This window comes from Mytilus edulis, chromosome 9 (genome assembly GCF_963676685.1).
Source record: "Mytilus edulis chromosome 9, xbMytEdul2.2, whole genome shotgun sequence".
Taxonomy (NCBI): domain Eukaryota; kingdom Metazoa; phylum Mollusca; class Bivalvia; order Mytilida; family Mytilidae; genus Mytilus; species Mytilus edulis.
The window spans coordinates 32,659,481-32,684,591 of NC_092352.1; the positions used below are offsets into that span (position 1 = coordinate 32,659,481).

General features: G+C 33.0%; 1 protein-coding gene across 1 annotated transcript; it reads right to left on the minus strand.

Annotated features, from left to right (window-relative positions):
- LOC139488169 (NADPH:adrenodoxin oxidoreductase, mitochondrial-like) lies at window positions 1-25,057 on the minus strand. Its single transcript, XM_071273605.1, has 13 exons — window positions 24,916-25,057; window positions 19,084-19,245; window positions 16,612-16,707; window positions 15,570-15,692; window positions 14,119-14,163; window positions 12,217-12,285; window positions 11,723-11,824; window positions 11,019-11,211; window positions 10,080-10,267; window positions 6,453-6,518; window positions 5,145-5,253; window positions 3,944-4,111; window positions 1-3,131 (listed from the first exon to the last, which is right to left on the minus strand). Exons 2-13 carry the CDS (start codon window positions 19,228-19,230, stop codon window positions 2,998-3,000), a joined length of 1,440 nt encoding a protein of 479 aa, XP_071129706.1. The 5' UTR covers window positions 19,231-19,245; window positions 24,916-25,057; the 3' UTR covers window positions 1-2,997.
- Window positions 25,058-25,111: the final 54 nt, after the last annotated feature.

The following is a 25,111-nucleotide window of genomic DNA, read 5'->3' on the forward strand; positions in this document are numbered from 1 at the left end:
TCAATATTTTAGATTTTAATAAAAGCCTAAATTAGTCATGTTTCAGATTAAATATTTTAGATTTTATAAAAGTTCTATGATTCCTTTTAATCCACTTCTATTTTAACTCAAGAACAACTGGTAAAATAGAAATATACTGATATAAATTCTGCATGTTCTGTACAGTAAAATAACAGTTAATTTTAATTTTAGTGGTGTACATAGTAATGATAAATCCCTGACCATTAAATAGCAATCTATATTTTTATTAATCCTTTTATTTTTTTTCTGTCAAGAAATAAATAAATAAACTATGTCCTTTTACCTTTTATCAGTAAATCTATTTCACTCCTTTATAATCAGTGCGTTTTAAGATATTTTGATTAACATTATTTTATCCTTAATGTACTACATGGTTTTAGGACAACAATATTCTTGTAAGGATTGTATATTTTCTAATCTAGTCTGCTCCATGTTTTGAAACAGTATTAAATAAAAATAAGGGATTTTTTTTTACCGTGTGACACGGGTGCTCCGTTGCGGAGGAATTTACTTAGAGAAGAAGATGACGGAATCAATATCCGAACACCTTTTTTGTCGTTTTAATCCCAAAATAACTCAATCAGAATAATCATAAGAATGGATGACAAATGCGACTATGCATGTTACCTATAGGACACAGAGCCATTATGATTAATTTATTGTGGAAGGAAGAGAAGCCACACACAAAATGAGGTCTTCTTGTTTAATAGTATAGATATAAAGATAAACTGTTAACAGCAAAAATGTTCAGCAAAGTAAGATCTACAAAAAAATGTGTATTACGAAAATTGTTAATTGACCCTTAAGGAGTTATTGCCCTTTAAAGACAATTCTACACAATTTGTTCATCATGTTATCTAACATTAAATCTTTTCCTCTGCAAATACAGGGCCTTATTCTTCTAAATTTTAACTGAATATTCCATAGGGTAATTGGTTTATAAATTGTTTTTGAATTTTTGATCCCATGATTCACAAACATGGCTGCCATGGCTCAAAATAAAACATAGGGTATAAAAGCAGTTTTTGGCTTATATCTCAATAAAATGCTTCACAGAGCACAGCCTGACATGAACATAGAGGTGGAACTCTCAACAGTTAAAGGCAAGTTTGGACACAAAATTAACCTTGATACTGTCTATATTTGGATTGTGATAAAAGTTTTGATATAATGTAGGTTTCTGACACAAAATAAATGTGGTCAAAGTTCTTAAATATTTAAAAGGGGACATTTAATTCACCTACAATCAGTGGCGGATCCAGCCATTTTAAAAAGGGGGGTTCCCAACCCAGAGTAAAGGGGGGGTTCCAACTATATGCTCCCATTCAAATGCATTGATCGGCCAAAAAAAAAGGGGGGGGGGGGGGGGGTTCCAACCCCTGGATCCGCCACTGCCTACAATGAAAAAAAATCTAACATTGAACAAGGTTAGATTCAGCATATAAAAAAAACACTTTTTTGCCATACTGTGCTATTGCGGCATACTGTGCTATTGTGCCATTCTGTGGTATTGCATAATACTGTACTATTGCACAATACTGTGCTATTTGCCTCATATTGGGTAATAGAAGATTAATTCTTGAAACTTTTCCAAAAATTAGCAATTTCCAAAATGTTGAAAAAAAAAATTTACCCCCCCCAAAAAAATTGCTAAAAATAATCCATAGCTGAAAGTGTAAAACAGATTTAGATCTACCTGTCAAGTAATCACCAGACCAATAGGACAACTTATTGTTGGGTTACTGTTGAGAAAAAGGAACTTTTCAGGAAAGTTTAGAGTTTGGGGTTATGTATTAGCTTTAATATTATTATAGAAAGAGAGAAGGTGTATAAATGACAAAATTGTTAAGCAAATTAAGATTTACAAATTTGTCAAATGCCTGAAACTGAAATTATAGGTGAGTGATATCAGGCTCTCATGAGCCTCTTGTTGTGATTTGTTCTTTCTTAAACTCGTACCAGAATGTCCCACCACAGATTAAGTAACATATTGTAAAATTATATACTCAAGAGCCCAGATTAGGAAATATGAAAATAGACTTATGTGTTAAACATCTTAGATACCTATTAATAATTTCTCTCAATCAATTACGATTTCTGCAAAAAAATTGATAAAAATAATCTTTCAATTCATAAACTTTTCTGAGGAGTCAATTAATGATTCTGTCTGTGTTGAATAATGTGTAGATTTGATTGTTTTGGTCAGTTTTCCTTTTGATCAAATCCACAGATAAAATTCAAATAAAATTGAAAATGGAAATGAGGAATGCGTCAAAGAGACAACAACCTGACCAAACAGAAGAAAGCAGCCAAACAAGGTACCCTTACAAGGAAGTTTCTATTAAAGTCTTTACGATTGGTTATATCTTGCCCAGTAGTTTTAGACAAGAATATTTTGTTTTAAAGTTTCTAATGACGACGGACACCAAGATACTTATAAGGTGATATGTCGCAGTGTTTGTCTTGGCTACATCACAATGAAAATATATCCATAACTTCTTAGGGTTTTAAATTAAAAAGCAAATTAAATAACAATCGCTTTTTAACAATAAATTATTTCATGAAAGTTGTGATTAACTTAACAATTGCATGTAATAACAACATAACAACACCAGTGAATGATAAATAATCCAATTCATATCTCTAAAAATTTCATCCCCCCCACCCCCACAAAAAAATAGAACATTTTTTTTACCTTTAAATATATCTAATCATTAAAAACAGAATTTCTGATCACAAATATTGCAACATCATTAATTTTTATGATTTTTTTAACATTAATTTTTAACCTTATAATATGACAACATGATTACAAATATAATATTAATTTCAGTTTATGGAATTGATTTCAACCTGCAAAATATTGTTTAGATAAATCATTATACAACCATTATTTAAAATTTGCACAAGTTAAATATCCATGAATTGATGTACAAATCAATACAAAACAACAGATATACTATAAAAAAGTATGTTTTAGGATTTCTTTGCAACAGACACCATTTGACTAATGTCCACCATTTTCTCTCTTGGTTTACCAACATCTTCTCCTTGCTTAACTTCAAACTGGTCAATATTTTCCCAGTCTTTAAAGCTTACTGTCTGAACACCTATCAAATAAAATATTGCTTTTTTTATTTAAGGAATTACTGTAATATTTTTTCTGTCTATGAAGAAATAACATAAAAATTTGGTGCACACTGAATAACAATCAATAACGTGCGAAGCGGGTTATTTAACAGTGTGCACCACATTTTTAATGTTATTTCGAATAGACAAAAAAAATATTTCAGTCATTTCTTATAATTTAATTCTAAATTCCATTCTAAACCGTAGAAAACCATGAAAAAACGTTGATGACGTCTCGGTCATATGACTTAATTTTCTAACATTGATCTTAAGTATACTGAATCAATTTCAGTCGGTTTTTTTTTGTGAAACCGACTCCTAAAATTTCAGAATTGTATTTTCCTTGTTTCCTGCTAAAAATATTAGAACAAAAGAAATGTGGGAATCATTCAAAAGTGGACCTCAGCTCAGATGTATTTTTTTTATTTTATAGCGGACAATATTTTTGATTTAACACTATGGACATCTAAATATAGATCTAAATGTTGCAAAATAACTTTGCAATACATGCATTGAAGCATTAACATATACTATAGTTCACTTGTGAGATAGAATATGTGAGCGATGCAATTCCAGCTTCATCAAACTGAAGGTGACCAAACTTATTCTGCCAGTCTTGCAATATACATAATACTGTAGTGTTTAAAGAGTGATAGCATTAGCTCACATGGGCCTTTGGACAAGGTCAGCTAGAAATGGATGGTTATAAAACCTTTTACTTTATTGTTGTCTTGAATAATCAATGATTATTATCTCTTTCATTTTCAAAGAACTACAGGAATTTAATACAAACCTTTACTATTGAGAATATTAAAAATGTCACTTTTCCCAGGCTTTGTTAAGTCTAATATTCCATCATTAATATCTTTCACCACAGTTTTCCCTGTTTCAAAGGCTTGGTTCATTGTTGTTAAAATGACACCAACAGGTCCTGTACTAACCCAACCTGTACAGTACATACCTAAAACAAAACTCAGCTGTCAATATATAAACATTTGGGGCAATATGCGCAATTGTTTCTCCATAGGCCGTAATGGTAACGTTTTCTTCTCTAGCTCAGCCCATATCGTAAACTTTTATATGTATGATGGCTTGTTTTGAAGCTGAGACATTTTCACATATGTGGTTCGGGTACGAAGTGTGATTCATTTTTCCGTAAATTAGCATACCTTGAAAATCCTTTCGTGATGCGGCTCTTCATGGTAAAAAGTCCCTTTTAATTTTTCACACAATAATTTCTTTGAAAATTTAATACTTTGAATACATTTAATAACTCCATAGTTTTTACACATTTATTCTAAGGTCCTATACTTTCCAGATCAACACAAATGGTTAAGCTCAGTCACTTGTTAAAAATTGAAACATGTCCAATATCACTACACAGAGATTTTTTGTTTACAAACAACTTTTGTGTTCCTCGATCGGAGGCGCATTAGGGATATTGTCCCATTTGTAATGATTATTTATAGCAAATCTAGATTCAGCACTTTTATGACTGTATTAGCATATCAATTGTTAAATGAAACAGGCTAATATAAAGAGGTAAAATATACATTGTGTCTCCATCAGCACTTCTATACACCTTATCACTATTTGTCCACAATTACTGGACATCACAAAGGTTCCTGTAAAATTTTGATGTCATAATACAAAATATATGTCACCACAATGGAAAAGAGATTGTTGTATGACGTCAATACTTCAAGTTGGGCAGATTCTCAGGTCAACCGGGACAGGATTCCAAATAGTAATAAGGTGTATTGTATTATGGATTTCCATAACTTTTGTTCATGTTAAGATAAATATGAAATCTAAGTTAAAACTGCAATTGAGAAAACATATGCTAGGCTCTGCATAAAAAATCATAGTGCTTTGGTTTAATCAAAACTTTAAAGTTTAATTCTATACTGTACATATTTTAAATCAAGTCCTGGTGTCAAAATGTGCAAATTATGCCCTAACTGTGATGTCAGTTAACTGGTTACTTTACAAACCTGGTTTCCCTTCTACTCTACTATCCTTATTTGGTATGGTTCCAGACTTAGTGTCAAATGGTATATCAGGGTCAATCACTATACTCTTGTAACCTATACTTCTTAAAACCTGTGAAAATAAAAGAAGTTTTTTTTAATAAACAATAGGGTAAATAAGACAAACATAAGCACATTTAAAGCTCCATGCAATTCTGGTTTATAATGCCAAAATGCATATATTTCAGCTTAATATCTTTATATTGTTGTATGTTAACATAGATGTTTAACCCAGTCACATTTTTTGCCTGTCCCAAATTAGGATTAGTCTGGTATTATTTTTAATTTTAGTTCATTTAACTGTTTTGGAGAGCAGTATAACGTTCATTATCACTGAACTAGCATGCATTTTTATTAAGGGGCCAGCTGATGTAGCCTCCTATGCTGGATTTTCTCACTGTGTTGAAGACCGACTGGTGGCCTGCGGCTGTTTTTTTTTCTTTACTCTTTGGTCCGGTTGTTGTCTCTTTGACACGTTCCACATTTCCATTCTCAATTTTATGTAAATAAAAATACAGCTGTGTGATGTAGACTTCAGGCATTTGCCTCTTTTCATAATTTCTGTTATATTTTATCTTATGAATGAAAATTGTCCAAAACAATACAAATAATAATTTTTTGAGAAAATTGGAAAACTGCTTAATCATATTTCCAATATCAGATATTCTTTAGAGATTCCTTTCAACATAATTTCATTTCCTGTAATTTGTAAATGGACAAAAGTACATTGAATAAAACATTTCCATTTCTATTATTGACCTCTATGATTTACATGCTACACAAGAACAAGGGTGTATACAGACTCAATGTAAAACAAGTAGGAACTATTATTAAAAAATACGATTAAAACAGACCCAATACTACCAAAACTCCATGTGTCATACTCGTGACGTCTTCCTGGTCATATAAATTACGTGATTGATATTGCCTTTTGGCCCGGTCAAATATTTCCAAAACAGACTGGCAATGAATCCTGAATTACAAGTAAACATATATTGTGCATGTAATTCAGGATTCATTGCCAGTCTGTATTGAAAATATTGGCCCTATATTCACATTTGATGTATGTAATAAAGCATTTAGAACAAGTCAGTATTGAAAAAGTTGGATTAATTAATAAAAGTGTTATGAACTGGCTGTTTCTGTATTGGCTCTGGTATAGATTTTCGGTCAGCAAACCTTGAATCTATACCAGTGTCAATACAGAAACAGCCAGTTAATAACAATATAATATTGACCAATACAAACATTATTATAAACACTATAACTTACAAGTCCACAAGACATATCTACTGTCTGGTCTGTCAAAATAGCTGACTGCTTTACTAAGTCTTCACCCTAAATGTAAGATACAATGTTTTATAATATGAACTGTAACAATTGTACTATTAAAAATATATGTTTCTACATCATTTGATCAATAAGACAAGAATTTAAGTTTTAAACCAATCTTTTATCATATAAATTATCTATAACCTGTTCCTCCATAATGCCTTTTGACACCACCTCCTTTACTCCATAATGACACCTTTTGATGCCTGTGTAATACCTCAGTTGAAATGCTTTGACTACCAACTGTCTGCATCAGACTTAATAATCAAAGCGCTGTAAGCGCTGAAGGCAGTTAACCAAAAACCAAGGCAACCGTAATTATGAAAACTGTGGCAATGTTGCCTCAACATTAAACATTCATATATAGTACATTCATGTTTATCTAATGATTTATTTATTAAGGCAAATAATTTATATGTTATCATGGTTTCAAAAGCAATGCATATATCAATGTATATTTTTTATGGTGAGTCTGCAGTGGTACAAGTTCCCAATGATTGCAGTTGTTCTACTTGGTAGTTAACCTTGGTTTTATTTGACTGCTAGAAGTTCAATTTGACGTAGTATGAACATGTAATAGTATGAATGGACTGGTTTCCCTGGAAAGAAAACTGAGTGTGTGTTCTATAGTACAAAAGTTATGAGACACGAATCAGACAAATGTTCACTACAACAGGGATCAAAGATGAGGTCTGACTGACTTGCCCATAGTAAATGTAAATGATTTGTTATTTTGTCCCATACAAATGAATATATATAATTTAGGGGTAGGGATCTCAACGGTTTTCAAGTTCTCAAACAGGTAGGGGTAGGCAGAGGATTTAGGGGGCAAGGGCCCGCCCCCCCCCCCTTTTGGGGAAAAAATTTGGTTGCTTATATAGGTAATCACTGAAGCATGACTGGAGCGGGCCCCTCTTAGGTCAGTCAGTGGGCCCCACTTATGAATATTTCTGGATCCGCCACTGGGGGTAGGGTGACCCTAGGGACTTCCCCTACATTTCATTTTATTTGTTATATTGTCCCATACATGAATATATATGGTTTAGGGGTGGGGATCTCATTGGTTTCCAAGTTCTCAAACAGGAAGGGTAGGGTGACCCAAGGCACTCCCCCTATATTTCATTTAATTAGTTATATTGATCCATACATGAATATATATTGTTTTGGTGTGGGGATCTCGACCGTTTCCAAGTTCTCAAACAGGAGGGTTGGGATGACCACAGGGACTTCCCTTATATTTCATTTGATTTGTTATATTGTCCCATACATGAGTATATATGGTTTAGGGGTATGGATCTTGACCATTTCCAAGTTCTCAAACAGGAGTGTGAACAGTGACCTCAGGGACTCCCCCTATCTTTCATCTGATTTGTTATATTGTTATACATGAATATATATGGTTTAGGGATGGGGATCTCAACCATTTTTAAATTCTAAAACAGGAGGTGTGTGGTGACCCCTAGCGACTCTTTCTATATTTCATTTGATTTTTCATATTGTCACAAACATGAATATATATGGTTAAGGGGTGTGGATCTCGACCGTTTCCAAGTTCTCAAACAGGGAGGGTGGGGTAACTCAAGGGACTCCCCCTATATTTCATTTTTTATTTATTATATTTTCCTATACTTGAATATATGCAGGGGCGGATTTAGACGGGGGAGGGTTGCGGGCTTGCACCCCCCCTTAAATTTGCAAAGCATGGGTTGTTTCTCAGCTTAATAAAGAAAATTCCGATAACTTTACCTCAATTTTTTTTTAGCCTCGCTCTGCTCAGCAAAAATTTAAGTTTGCGCCCCTCCTAACCTAAAATCCTGGATCTGCCCCACATATGGTTTAGGGGTAGGGAGCTCGACCGTTTCCACAGTGGCGGATCCAGGGGGGGTTCCGGGGGTTGGAACCCCTCCCTTTTTATGGCCGATCAATGCATTTGAATGGGAGCATATAGTTGGAACCCCCCCTTTACTCTGGGTTGGGAACCCCCCCCTTTTTAAAATGGCTGGATCCGCCATTGTTCCAAATTATCAAACAGGAGGGGGTAGAGTGGCCTAAAGAATGCCATCATATGATTTACTTACATTAAGGTATATATAATATAGTTGCATTATTTGTGAAACTAAAGAATGAAACTTTCAGCTACCTTAATTGACCCTTCAAAATTGAGAAAAAAAACAAATAGCCCCTCGAAATTGCAGTAATATGTTTACACTTTAAAAGAATCTCACATGCATTATCATGATTTATCATTTATAAAGAAAATTTAGACTGTGACCATGAACATGTATATTGTTAGATATACTGTTCCCAGCTGTCACGTTGTATTGGATTTTTAAATTAAAATTAATCAAAAAGTAATTTTTAGTTTTTGAATAAAATATGCTTCTGCTGTTTCTTTCTTTTACATATATCTTTTGGTTTACAATACTAGTGTTTATATTCATTTACCATGCATAGATGTATTTTTTCACCTGCTTGGATTTATTTTGTAAATGATCGTCAAACCCGGAATTACCCTTATCCGCTTCCGGAATCGGATCCGATTTTGTAAAATTTTGTCTTCACGGCCGCCATTGTTATGTGTTTACAATGTTGTTTTTGTCAATCAGATACGATTTTACTCGAATTTATACAATATTTGTCGGTAATTTTCTGTATAAAGCTAGCGGTTGAACAAAATAAACATCGCCGTCATGAATTATTATGATAAAAATAAGTTTTTAGCTCGTTTAATTGGAGAATTTGGTGAACATGGTGAAAAGGTTTGCAAAGTAATTTCTTACTTTCTTTCAAATGTAAGGCGACTACGTCGGGCGTAGCTAGAAACCAACTATCCTAGTCGAAATTCCGCTTGCAAAAGTGGAAGGTCTCGGACCACTGCTAATTTGCACACCTGCCTCCAAATTGAAAAGCTACGAAAATTTCTTTTTCTAATTTGAAATTGCCGCCAACAGCATGAACAGTTGAATTATATAATAGATTACTGACGTAGTTGTACTACGTATTGATGACAAACAATATTCCTACGACTTTTGTCATTTAGGAAATCTAAACTGCTTGTCTTAAGAAATTTTCGGCGATTAAATATTTCATACAATTGTTCTTTGACATCTTAGCTAAAAGCACAAGTCATAATGAACTACACAAGGATTTTTAATAAGCACTACTTCCTATGTGTAACTTTAAAACTTTTGGATAAATTGACGATCATTTAAGGTTTTTCTGGTCATTTTTTTTGTAATCCAGAATAAAAAGTATTAAAAAAGTGTTCAATTAGTTATATATAACATAGTAACAAGCTAGATAATAACAATGGCAAGTATTTCAGGATTTATTGGGTAGAACACAAATCTAGGGTGCTCGCATAATGCAGCTTAACTGCATAAAAATTGTATCCAATATGAAAAAGATATTCGTAAGATCATCTGACTTCAATTTATTTGATGAAATATTTCTTTTTTCGCAATGCATTAATACTTTAAAGCATATTTTAAGCATTTTATTGAAAAATCCTTTGCAAATCAAGTATTCAAACAAAAAATTTCCAGTGAGCTTGTCAACTAAACATACCTGGAGTTTATTGATCCCTAATTTCAGTCCTGTGACATCTTTATCACCAAATATTTCCAAAGGACTCATGCAGAATGATAATGACCATGATTTCTGAGCTGTTTCCCATAACTTGAGATCTTTATCTGTTGGTTCCATACATGTTTTGTACATTAACTCTGTAAGACGTCTCCTGGGTCGAGGTAAATCTACAAGATCACTCATATTTATACAGAAGTGTTGTTAATCAAGGTGTATTAAAGCATTTTAAACATAAAAGACAAAAATTACACATTTTAAAATAAAATGAATAATTCACAAGTAAGAATAGGTGCACATTCTTAATTTGTTTTAGTCGAGAAAATTGATATGTATTTGTGTTTTCAAACAGCATCACAATTCAAAAATTAAAAGTTTATATAAACATTACATTTACCTTAACATCCTATGACAAAGCAGATCAGATATATTAGAATGAATATACAAAAATAATAATATCAAGTTATATGAGCATACAATAAACCATGTTAGAAAAATTGCAATGACAAGTTGGATTTGGAGAGGGAAAGTTTGTTTTTTATAATCAAAGGTGCAAAAATTTTGAAAATTAATTATAAGGATTAATCAAAATATTCAAATGTACAATCATATACAACTGAAAACAGCATAATGGTTGAAACATCATCAAAAAAATGACATGGTTATAAAGTGCAAGTTAACTGGAAATTTAGGGCCACACAAACTTCTCTAAATGTGATGAGTACTACATGTACAGTGTTTCAAATAAAAAAACAAAATTGCATGTGCAGAACTATGTTATTGCTGCTGTATTAATAAGTGATGCTGCACACAGCTGTGAATTCTGAAATTTAATTCCTGTAGCAGGCAATGCATTTCTTCATCAATATCTACATTGGTGTCACTATACAAAATCTAGATGACCCAACATAAAGATCGTACCTTGTATAAGTTTATCTACTCCTATAAAATCTGCCTGGGATAGCATTGGTTTACAATCTGGCAATCTTATCATTTCCCTTAATTCCTTTATAGTAAAGGCTACTTGTAATGGACCACGCCGACCAATCACAATAACTTCCTTAATTCTACTTTTAGATAAGGCATCTAGTGAATGTTGAGATATATCAGTTTTCTGTATAAAAAAAGTATTGAACATAAATTAGAAATTCTTGAGATCCTGTCCTAAATACACCGTAATCATCATTATCAAAGCTACTTGAGGGCTTTTTTCTTTGTTAAAGCCATCTTGCAAGATACAAAATTATTTCACTTGATTTCTATACAGGTATTTGCAACAGAGATTGTATCTAAAATGAGTTATGATGCTACAAAAAGTAATTTAAAACATTTTCCTTTTAAAGTGTCTGTACTATTGAGTGAATATGAGATGTGGTATCCATTTTTTATACATTTTGTACTTGTTTGTAAGTTGTGCTTCCACAAAGAAAATGAGAATTTCATTTTTTTAAATCAATTTGGGAGTTCATGAGTTCAACTTCATGTGTTTATTTGTTATTTCCTAGTCTTTCTTCCATCAGACAAATATCATTATGAATCAACTCTAAATCAAATTGCATCTAATGAAATAAATGTTACAAATCAATTGAACAATTATCACATTTCCATGATTAACATAAACTTACCTTTAAAAGATCAATTGGCATAAGTAAGATTCTAGCTACATCTAGTGCCACATTTCCATGTCCGATAATAACGGCCTTCTCTACGTCTAAATTTACTTGTAACTAAAATAAACACAATATGATCAGCAAATTATTAATGTAACTTATCTCACTGTGCTAAAATCTAATAAACCAATATACAAAATGTATATCAATGCATAAAATTGAGAATGGAAATGGGGAATGTGTCAAAGAGACAACAACCCGACCAAAGAGCAGACAACGACTGAAGGGCGCTTGGCAACAATAATACTGTGGATTTATTTATTGTGTGTATTTGATTTCATGGTTTTGAAAAAAGTCCTGTATACAAGCTTCTAGAAAATTTGTAATTTGTTGAAAATTGAAATCTGTGGTTCACCTGTATATTACATATTTTGTAAAGTAGAAAATAAAAAAAAAATAGTTGGTGACATTAAGTGTAAATAAATAAATATACACTAAATAAATCTTACATCTATATCTTGAGGAAGACCGTTGTACCAACCAACAAAGGATCTGGCTGAAATAACATTTTTTAAATTCTGTAAAAAAAAAAATATGCAAGTTTTAATAATATGGCTATGCATGGGCAATTACAGTTATCATTATTACCAATAACAATAATTATCGGTCGTCCAACTGTCTATATCAATCTGCTCAACTCTTAATAAAACTCCATATCACGGCTTTGTGACGTCAAATACGTTGACCTGCCTTAATAACTTTGACCCGGACATATCAGCCACGTCATAATGTTTGAACCGATGTTGATAAGTTTGACCCGAACTTATCAAGTCAACTTCCGGTTGCTGGTGAAACTAAGACAATACTTCCAAAAGACGCAAATATAGCCCGATAAATCGATTATCAGGTTATCGGCATATTAATATTGTAAAATATCAGCTGCTCGACATAATATGAAGGCTTTTTGATGTCGTTCACTGCGCTTACTCGACAAAAAGCTTCATATTATGTCTCGCAGCTGATATTTTACGATATCAACATGCAGACAACCTGATAATCGGTACTTTCATCAACTTTTTATACCATTTGCAATTCTTATTCAATTATTTCTACCTGTTATAGCTATAATCTGTAATCTGTATATAAGAAAAGTCTTTGAAATTGGCTCAAAATAAATAATGTTGAATATGTGCAAAATAAGAACTTCTTCATTTGGTTATCATACCAAGTTCTTAAAATTGAGAAGAGACAAGGGGAATGTGTCAAAGATACAACAACCAAGCGGGAGAGATCTGTTTGCGCCAAAAATGCATCATTTGTGCCTCAACTTTTTTCTCCAATGCTACATTTGCGCCACCTGTTTTAAAATTACATGCTACATTTGCGCCAAAAATAAAAAATACTATTGCGCCAATTAGAAGAAAAATTACTTCCCTCCTCCTTTATTCGAACTTGGAACCGGCAGTTTACATGGCAAATGTTTCCTTTTCTGAAACATACTTCCTTCTTACTGCTGCTGCATGGGTACTTCCCAATTGAGTGTATGTAGTAGCTTGTAACTTCACTTTATTGTTTAAAAAGACAAACATTGAAGGATGAAATGCATAAAACAGTTCATAATAGTTCATGTGGAATGCTTCTGCTCTATTACTGGTACGTCTTGAGATAGATCGAGTTTTAGCCCATATGGATCGTGGGATCAAAGCACTGTGACATAAACATATGTGGCTAAAACATAATCAGTAATTTAAAGCTTATGTTTTCTTCTCTTTTCGTATATCTTGTATTAAATATTCGGCAAAGCAATAAGTTTTCTTCTCTCTCTGTACATGGACTGTCTAATGCATTTCAAGTCATTTCTCTACAGATGCTTATCTTCATGGTGAAATGTCTCCTAATATATAATACTTTTTAAGCCACAAATAAGAATAAATATCAATCATTAATATTTATGATAGATATGTGTATAGGTAGTTGGCGCAGATGAGTTCCTATTATTGGCACAAATGATACATTTGGAAAACAAAATTTGGCGCAAAAGATGCCCCTGATAAACAGTAATTGGCGCAAACGGACTGCTGCCACAACAGCCACAACAGTCAACAATGGGTCTTCCATGCAGCAGGAAAATCCCACACTTCGAAGTGGTCCTAAGCTGACCCCTAAATAAAATTATGTACTAGTTCAGTAAAAATTTACGTCACACTAAACTTTAAAACATATAAATGAACTAAAATTAAAAAACATGCAAGACTAACAAAGGCCAGAAGCTCCTGACTTGGGTCAGGCGCAAAAAACCGGAGGGTTAAACATCTTTTGTGAGATCTCAACACTCCCCATACCTCTAGCTAATGTATAATAAAGAAACACATAGCAATATACACATATTCTTGTCTATTTAAAACTCTTACCTCTCCTGGTACACCCAAAAGTCTGTCATTGTCTGCACCATATGACTAAGTTTAAAAAGATCAAAACATGTTTAATAATGAGGATAGTAAAGTTGGTCAACATTAAGATTTCAAACTTCCATATTAACTTTCAACCATTCTGAAATAATCGATAAGAAATGATTATATATACTAAAGTAAATCATCAGTTTTTCATGTTATCTTCAGGCGCGTAGCTCCCAATAGGCTAACACGCAGTTGAGTGCACATCGATTCGGCATGAAAAAAAATAAAAAATGGCAAAATAAAAATGTTAAAGGAAACATCTATGTTGTCACTTTTTTAATTGATGAAATATCATTAAATAATGGCATTTGGTTTCAAAATAAAAGTTTTATTGGAGATTAAGACAAAATCGGACAGTAAATTGTATCTTTTACAAGATTTGAATTTGTAATACTCAGTCTAAGACATGTAGTTTTGGAGCACATTTTACAGTGTACGGTTCATCAGTTTGGAATGAGATGTACCCATTGGCATTAGAATTGTCCAAACCCTTCGATATCGTTGATAATATACAGAGGCAATGTGGTCGACAGACTACCGGAGCCAATCACCCTGCAAACACGCCAAAACAGTATTGGAAAGTCTCATTATTTTTTGCGTTCATAGACCATATGATAAGGGAACTGGAGATTGGAGTCGCGTCTAGTATTATCAGAAAATCGCTTCTTTGCGCTGTATCTGCCTCATTGTGTTGTAGGAAATATAACAAACAAACAGATCTCAACATTGTCTGAGACATACGAAACTGACCTGGTATATAATTTTGACGAATTCAATTGGGAGGTCGCTCGATGCCGAACACGTACGCTGGTTTATAACATCTCGCAAGTGCTGCCATGGAGATCTATCAGTGTACTACGTTTGTTGAAAACAAATGTACGATCAACAAGGAATAACGACAGTTACTACCATTACTGCATATTCATCAGGATTTCAGTGTGAATATTGACAAAGTAATAAAGAGTTTGTTTCTGCCTAGACCCGAAGAGCAGATTTTGGACAATTTTGAGTAAATTCTGTATCACAAATATGTGTTGCTTATGTATTACTCAATTCAGAAGATTTATAAATGGTTTTACATTCATAATTTTTATTATGATTCCTATCTACATATAGCTCCTCTTTTAACCGTCCTATGATCGAAAACCGAAAAAAACATTTTTCTGCATAAAAGGGTCCCAAAAAGTTTTGCCTTGCCCCGCTCGGCGGTAGTTGCTTGCACATCATTCCAATCTAGCTATGCCCCTGATCTTTTTGTAGACTTTCTATATGAACAACTACTACACTCTAAAATTTGATATTTTTTAAAGAAAAACAGAAGTAAATTAATAATAATTTATATGCAAATGTTAAAAATATGATGATTATGTTCAATAACAAATCTGCTATTTGTTATGTATACACACCAGAACAACAGCACTGTATGCCTTCTGAAGATCTGCTATAGATATGTCCTTCCCTATGGTAACATTACCAATAAATGTGCATCTGTCCTTGGAGGCTGTCTGTGTAAATGTGTTTATGACATTCTGTAAAATAATTTAAAAAAAATGTAAAGAGTTTGGTGAAACTTGTGTCTCCTGCTATCACTGGTATATCTGTAATAAGGGTAGCTATTTCTGATATTTGGAGTATCTGATTTGCCAGAATCTACTGTATATACAATCAAAGTGCTTGAAAGCACTGAACTGTAAAGATTAATGCTTCAATTTATCAGTGAGAGGTAAAATTATATATTGCATTGGTTGATATTGATTATACAATACAAATGTAATGTCAGCTATGTAGTTGAGAAGAAAAATAAAGAACTGAAGAAGGCCAATGGCCGAAACATCTCAAAAAATTGGTTTATTGATACAAATTTATTTATATCAAGTATCTTCCCTATTGGAATTTTGAAAACAAGGAGCTATTCTAGACAAAGGAAGATAACTCCAATTTTTAAGAAGACGATAACAATGACATAATGACACATATATATTATTAGATTCCTGTACCTTGCAAAAGTTATGTTATTTTCTTTACAAGTGAAACATCATTTTGTGCCTTGAATATCTGAGCATATATTACTTCAATGAATTTCTGGAAATGTTCATGGATAGTACATGTATGTATACAATGTTATTATCAATGCACTATATTTTGTGTATCAAAAAAGGTAGTGATCAGCCTTGGAAGATTTAGATATCAAGTCAGTTCCATAAGGTTTTGATTGCATTTCATGCAATCTTTACCTAAAAATCTGACAATATTTTACTCATAATTTGTATAAAGACATATCCAGTAATGGAATGATGACAATCTTGCTAAATGGCGAGTACAAAATACATTAAATCTTATATTTAAAGAATCATGTTCCTTTCAAGTAATCCAGTTCATCTAAAATTTCATATTTCAATTAAAATTAATTTCTGACAGTACACTCAATTAAGTCATTAAAATACTAACCTTGACCTCAGGGTGATCTGGAGCTACACCATATCTAACAAGTCCAAATGGTACAGGTAGCTTCTCATAGATATCTACAACAGCATTGGGATTCCCCTGTGAACACAAAGATGCAATACTGCTAAAAGTGTTTGTAAACAAGAAGTTACTGATCATGAAGGATATCTGTGAAAACACACCAAGAAATGTCTGGTGCTTACATGCAAATCACATTCATTGAAGCTTGACACTAAATTTCAGAAAGCTCTGATTTGTAGGTTTTTTGTTTACAATTTAATGGATTGGGTAAACATATGCAAAACAATGTTCACACTCTCTCTTTGCAATTATATTTGATTCTTTATATATAATGTGCCCTGTATAACAATTAGACAAACTCTAATCAAACACTATGCCAGGAGCTCAAGATCATAAAGAATTAAGGATGACACCAAGCAATTGAAATATAGGAATTTTATGCTGCATGCCTTCTTATGTAATTAGGTTTAGTCAACTAGAGGCTCTTAAGAGCCTGTGTCGCTCACCTTGGTCTATGAGCATATTAAACAAAGGACACAGATCGATGGATTCATGCCAAATTGTGTTTTGGTGATGGTGATGTGTTTGAAGTTCTTACTTTATTGAATGTTCTTGCTACTTACAATGATCTCTATCTATAATGAACTTTGCCCATTAGTAACAGAGGAAATTATGTTGTACAAATTTACAAAGGAGTAGGTCCGGTAAGGACCGATTTTGGCCTCAAATTTCAGGTTCATCTGACGAAAGATTTTGACCACTTTTTAAACACTTAAGTGTCTATTTTAATGTGAAAGATTTTAACAGATTTTGTCATTAAAAACGATCCGATTCAAGCTCAAATATGAAAAATCTACCTAATATGCCGAAAAATGTCACTTTTCAGATGGTTTTTGGTAAAAATGAAAGTGGCCGCATCCGTGTTCATCCTCAACCTTTATATATGTTATGTATTATCATAAAATACAACTTACATTTCAATATTAAGGTTGAACACGAATGCGGCCACTTTCGTTTTACACGAATACCGTCTAAAATTTAACTAAAATGCTAGAATTATGAGGATTTCAGTAATTTAGCATGACTTAATGGTGCTAGTACGGGATATATGTGCATTGTATTGTCAAAAACAGCCCATATTTATGTAGCAGAAGCATTCTACTGTCCAATAAATAACTAAAGGTTTACATTTTAACAATTTTGTAAAACTGCAATATTTTGGGGCCAAAAAGGGGTCTTACTGAACCTACTCCTTTAATGAAAATTGTTAAAATTTGACTATAAAAGGCAATAACTCCTTAAGGGGTCAACTGACCATTTTGGTCATGTTGACTTATTTGTCGATCTTACTATGCTGAACATTATTGCTGTTTACAGTTTATCTCTATAACAGTATTCAAGATAATAACAGAAAACGGCAAAATTTCTTTAAAAATTACCATATGGGGGCAGCAACCCAACAACCGTTTGTCGAAATTCATCTGAAAATTTCAGGGCAGATAGATATTGACCTGATAAACAATTTAACCCTGCCAGATTAGCTCTAAATGCTTTGGTTTCAGAGTTATAAGCCAAAATCTACATTCTACCCATATGTTCTATTTCTAGCCATGGTGGCCATCTTGGTTGATTGGCCGGGTCACAGCATACATTTTTTAAACTAGATACCCCATTGATTATTGTGGCCAAGTTTGGTTAAATTTGGCCCTATAGTTACAGAGGAGAAGATTTTTGTAAAAGATTACAAAAATTTACGAAAAATTGGTAAAAAGTTACTATAAAGGGCAATAACTCCTTAAGGGGTCAACTGACCATTTTGTTAACTTATTTGTAAATCTTACTTTGCTGAACATTATTGCTGTTTATAGTTTATCTCTATCTATAATAGTATTCAAGATAATAACCAAAAACAGCAAAATTTCCTTAAAATTACCAGGGGCAGCAACTCAACAACAGGTTGTCCGATTCATCTGAAAATTTCAGGGCAGAGAGATCTTGACCTGACAAACAATTTTACCCCTGTCAGATTTGCTCTAAATGCTTTGGTTTTTGAGTTATAAGCCAAAAACTGCATTTTACCCCTATGTTCTATTTTCAGCCATGGCAGCCATCTTGGTTGGTTGGCGGGGTCACGCCACACATTTTTTAAACTAGATACCCCAATGATGATTGTGGCCAAGTTTGGTTAAATTTGGCCCAGTAGTTTCAGAGGAGAAGATTTTTGTAAAAGTTAACAACGACGACGGACGACGGACGCAAAGTGATGGGAAAAGCTCACTTGGCCCTTTGGGCCAGGTGAGCTAAAAATATAAGAATAAGGAGATGTGGTATGATTGCCAATGAGACAACTTTCCATCAAAGTTCATATTAAGTGGATGTAAGAGAATATAGGCAACCATACATTACACTTTAAATATAAAGAGATTTGTAATCATGTATTTTAAGTTGATATACCTTAAGAATTTGTTGAGCTGTATAAAACCCTGCTGGACCTGCCCCTACTATACAAACATTTGGTTGTCCAGTGGTCAGCTGGCGTATATGTGACTGGACATAACTTCTCAGGTGTTGTCTGCAAAGTCTAGGTAAGATGAACAGCATGTCTTGTGGTGTGGTCTGAATTAAAACATAAAGTATGATGTAATACATTGTAACAAATCTCCTGCTAATTTATTGACTTATTAGTTCATATGAAAATTCAAAAGTATAATAACCAGATAAATTTAAACACTTACTTCAAACTACAATCAAATTATTAATGTTTGGAAATTGACAATGTGACATCAATCCAACTACATTCTACACATCAAGAGTGCACACACTGAAATTTCTACCCTGTTGTACTGATCATCATTGGAATTATATGTTGAGTCATTAAACTTTTACTGCAGGAATCGGATAAACTTATCATTATAACACACAGCTCCATGAAAATGAGGTCAAGGCCAGATGAACTCTGCTAGATACATGAGATATGTATACTAGAATTAGATGATCCTCCCAACAATACAAGGACAAGAGTAATTCTAACTTTTGGTCATTTTCATTGCCAAATTTACCTTTCTCACTTGTTATTGTGAAAATTCAAAGTGTAAAATCCTTTGATGTAAACTGCAATAAAACCCATATGGTGTATGTTTGTATGTAGATACTTTTCTTGTTTTGTTTTTTTAAAGAATATATCAATAAAACAGAATCATGAAAGTTTGTCCCAATCTATTAAATATAGTGTCCAGAAAAGAACATAAGACATGTTGTCCAAAAGTCAAACAATATTTCATTTAGATAATAAAATGCTCAGAAAATTCATGTTTTTTTAAAAGTGAATTTTCAAGAAAGACATTATTCAATCTATAAATATTTTGTTGAGACAGTATTTCACAGTGAAATGTTGCCAATTTGCCACTGACAGTTGTTGTCCCCTAGTCTGAGACTATGAGGTGACAAAATTTAATGAACAAGGACAATAGTTGTTATAAAATTTTGTCTGACAGACAATATTTCAATCATGGGGGATGAGCATTGCTTTATGATACACTTTTAAATGTAAAGTTAAAATTTATTTATAGTCTGAAAATATTACAAAAGGCAATCTTTACTCAGACTGCTTATGATATTTTCACAATCTGTAAGATGAATTGATTTTTCTGGGAATTACACCATGTTCTATTTATTTGTTGAAATTTTAACTTTGAAGTAAGTTGCGTTCAGTAACTGTGAATATTACTCCTAGACTACTACTTTAATTGTATCTTTTGTCACTTTGTTAGTTGTTTTTTTGTGATATATCGATAATTGCAAAGAACTTAAGTCAAAATGAATAGAAGAATGAACTGTGGTGTGATTGCCAATTAGACAACTATCAACTAGAGATCACACGACATAGAAGTCTGCACTTTCATGTACACATTGCAGAGGCGTAGCATTCTAATTTATATTGGTACGGCAGGAAATCATGATGGGTAGCGAACCGACGCATCCCGCCTCGTAGAGGCGGTTATGCGGCAAGGGGTTCGGGGCCGCTCAAGGCCCCCGAGAAAATTTTAATAAATAGAGCAAAATCCTGCATTCTGACAACCTCCAGACACTTAAATTTGGTTCTCTAAAACCCTAGTTTTATGGGCAACAATTTAAAATATGACTCTTTTTTTTAAATCAAAATATAAAAATTTATGATAAAAAGTGCAACTTGAATCCTGCATTCTGACAATCTCCTGACACTTAAACTTAGTTCCTAAAAAACTTGTTTTATGTGCAATTATATTACTCTCTTGTGTTAAAATCAATTTCAAAATATAGAAAACAGAATTTGAAACATGAATCGTGTCGAAAAGGCAGCAAATAAACTTTATCAAAAAAGTTGAAGGCCGTTGAACATCTTAGCTAAACTAAATACACGCACTTTAACTTTGTGTTGGACACCTTGCCAGGCATTTGCATGCTCCTACAATACTTTTGATTGTTTTTTGTTTTTGAAAATTTTTGACAGAAAAAAAAGCGCCATTCCGAATATGCATACCGGTTGTAGGAAATTATTAAACTATCAAATCTTCGCTTAAAGTATTCAGGAAGTAAAGGGAACTATGAACAGACCGATGAACAGATTTTCAAAATTCCTTTTACAAAGACCAATAAATAAACATGATGGATAACTTTCAGAATTTCTCATACAATATCAAGTAAGGGTAAGACAAACGACGAATCTATGACACTGCGAAAAAAATCTATTTTCATTGTGAATATGTTTCATCGCAATAACGATCAATAAGTTTATGACGACAATGCTAGAACTGCTAAAGCGATAATATAGTAGCAGTTAACATAACAATGTTCAAACAACTTAGAACAAACAAAGTAAGAACATTTCCAGAGAGGGACATCCCAATTTACAAGTCATTTATAAAGGCATCGTGATTACAGATTAGTTTGTATATATTGTATCACCATCACTGCTAGCGATCCGATGGATAAATCTGTTGTAGAGTTGTCACTCGTTCAGACGTATTTAAATATTCTAAACATCAACCAAACAATGTTAGAACTGTAAATTTGCGTTAGCAAATTTTTTGTTTTTCCCTCATCAGAATTCGAACTGAGATATCGTGGTACCAAATTGCATTGCACTATGATCGGCGCGCTAGACCAGTCGACCACTTTGGCTCTTATCAAAGTGATAAACTAGAAAATATGCAACTTGAAGCGGCTATGCTAGTTACTGGCGGTACTAAGCTATCACCCATAAACAAATTATACAATGAAACAGGATGGGAGTTACTATCAGAAAGACGACGGTAAAAAACATGAAATGTTTCACAATAAGACCCCTGATTATTTAAGCGATATTATCCCTCACAACTGTTTAATATTCATAACTATGACACAAGACGAACGAATGACACAAAACATATAAAGTGTAGAACAGCATTGTATCAGAAATCTTTTCTTACGTCAGTCATTCGATCCTGAAATGCTTTTCTGGACGATATCAGATTTGGTCCCATCTAAGTTTACACTTAAACGTTACCTTACTAGTAATCAAAATTTAAGTAAAATACCAAATTATTATTTATATGGAGAAAGGAAAGGACAAATACTTCATGCCAGACTTCGGATGGATTGCAGTAATCTAAACGAACATGTATTAAGAAAAATCTTGAAGAAATTAAAAACTGTACTTGTGGTAGAATCGAAAGCAGTAAGCATTGTCTTCTCGAGTGTACTCCCTTGTCCGAAAACGTCCAATAGAAACTATTCCGTTCCCATAAAATATAAAACACTCCTGTTTGGCAAAATAACCTCAGTCAAGAGGAAAATCTACTTGTGTTTAAACAAGTTCAACAATTTTTAGTAGATTCAAAGCCATTTGGAATATATAGTATTTCATGGTTAGGATCGTAATTGGGTGAGACAGTCTTGACAAAGTCCTGGACACACACCAACCCGGTACATATCATATAGGAAAGATCAGACAAAAAAATCAACTTTTTATTTGCAGTTATTTGCCTTTTTTTACATGGAGACTGATTAATATATGAAGAGAAATACTGATTCGAATCCCTAAGTAATGTATTTCTGTAATTAAATGCATATGACATGTATACATGTACATGGTTTTTTTTATATGATGTTTTAAAGAAAAAAAACCAGGTATTTCAAGGGGAAAGGTTGGTAACCGGAAAAAAAATACATAAATAAAGGCAACAGTAGTATACCGCTGTTCAAATTCATAAATCCGTGGACAAAAAACAAAATCGGGGTAACAAACTAAAACTGAGGGAAACGCATAAATATAAGAGGAGAACAACGACACAACACTATACAATGTAACTAACACACACAGAAACAGTTAGATGCAGAGAGTTCAGGGAATATAATGGAATAGCATTTTCTAATAGCATTAAACGTGTTTGTAAACCGTCGAAGATCAGACTTGGGGCTTCAGTAACTAAAATTAAAAAAATGACTGTGACTAGGACTGGTCTATCATTATGTACTTTATTTCTAAGGATCATGCAAAGGTTGGCACGTCTATTATGTGAATGCTAGATTTATATCCACGGCGAATATTCGTAACACTTGCTTTCAGATTTTAGCGTCACGGAACGCTAAATACTTTTAGTTTTTTTTCAATATCACACAGTAGATTGCAGATTTGTTGAGTGTAAAACTTCAAAATTACGAGAAATAATATACAACCAAGTGTCGCACGGAACTTTTGAACATTTAGTTTATTATATATAAAATTCACACTATAACTGTTAAATGAAGAAAAAAAAATGTTATTTTCCAATAAAAAATGTGTTAAATTACAAGTGAAAATCGCATTCAGTTTTTTCGTATGTTTTGTTCAAAATGCAACATTCTTTGCAAACACTTATTAAAATCTTGAAGGAAAACAAAAAGCCATATATACAACGCACATTAGCAAAAATGAAAGACGCGATCACAAAAATTTACCATATCACAAATGATATCACACATTCACAATGGCGGGATGTATAAGTACCATGCCACGTCAAATAGATATTACCAAAACATGACTATTGATAAAACAGTAAAAATGTGTTACTGTATATGGTGTTGTTGAAGTTGGATTATATTCCGATCGTCTTGGTGCCTAGAAGCAGAATGTGCATTTTAACAATGTGCAGATCGTCTATTTGTCTCTGTAGCGGATAGATCGGCACGCAATAAAATTGGGACAACTCGTTTATATTTTAGTCATGATTACTTAAACTTTATGGTGCATACATACAGAGTAACTGACAATATTTTTGTTGCAAAAAATAAAATAGCAAAAATACCGAACCCCGCCCAGGAACATTCAAAACGAAAATACCGTTATCAAATGGTAAAGTCAAAAGCTCAAACACATCAAACGAATGAATAACAACTTTCATATTCCTGACTTGGTACAGATATTTTCTAAAGTAGAAAATGCTGGACTAAAACTGGTTTTATAGCTTGCTAAACTTTAATCTTGTATGCCAGTCGCACAAAATTCCATGCTTGCCACACAACGTTTGTTTCTCCATTTGAGGGTTCTAACTTTGATTCTTCCATGCCATTTGTGTTTAAACCAGAACAATTGTAGAAGGCAGTAACATGCTATTGATAGTACTATGACTGTTCATGACCATGCATGGTCAATTAAAATCTGTTGTAAGTAAAAAAAATCCGTACTTTGATTAATGCAGGGCAATTATTCGTTATCGTGTATACTACGTATACGAGTTTTCGAACTTTGCTTATGAATGTATACCGTATATTGCTATGACTTCTACATGGACCTTTCTATCATGATTTTTTTCTGTAAAAACTTTATTTTTTTTATTTCCGTTGAAAACCCTTATTTTTTTATATTTTTTTATATAAATTTTAGGTACGGCATGCCGTACCAACGAACATTATTGGTACGGCGAGTGCCGTACCTGCCGTACCGGCTGCTACGCCCCTGCATTGCAATATAGTCAGTACAGCTTTCAACAATATATCATTAGCAAAACAAAAAAATGTTTACATTCCTTTCCCTTAGTGTCTGCACAATGAATAGTTGACTCATTGGCATGCTGTCATCCTAGTTCAAGAGCTAAGTGCGTGTGATTTATATAATATATACTAGCACCATTGGCAGTGCATCAAAAATTATGGCTCAAGTTTAGTCAAGAGGTGAAAATATCAATTTGGAAAAGTCACTATCCAAATATTTTAATAAAATCACAGTATGATAGTGTTGGTTTCTTATCAGGAGAAATGCACAGTTAGTTAGTAAATAAGGATGCTTACATTCTTTCCTTTTGCTGAGTGTTGACAGTTGCTAAACTGGAGGCTGAAGACAGAAATGTTTTGAGTCAGTGGCAGTTTTCAGTAGGATGCTTCTAAGGGTCAATCACCTGTTAGGTCAACATAAGATAGTTCCAACTGATGTATGGTTTTAGATAGATTTATTTTACTTTACTGTGAATTAAAATAAACACAAAGA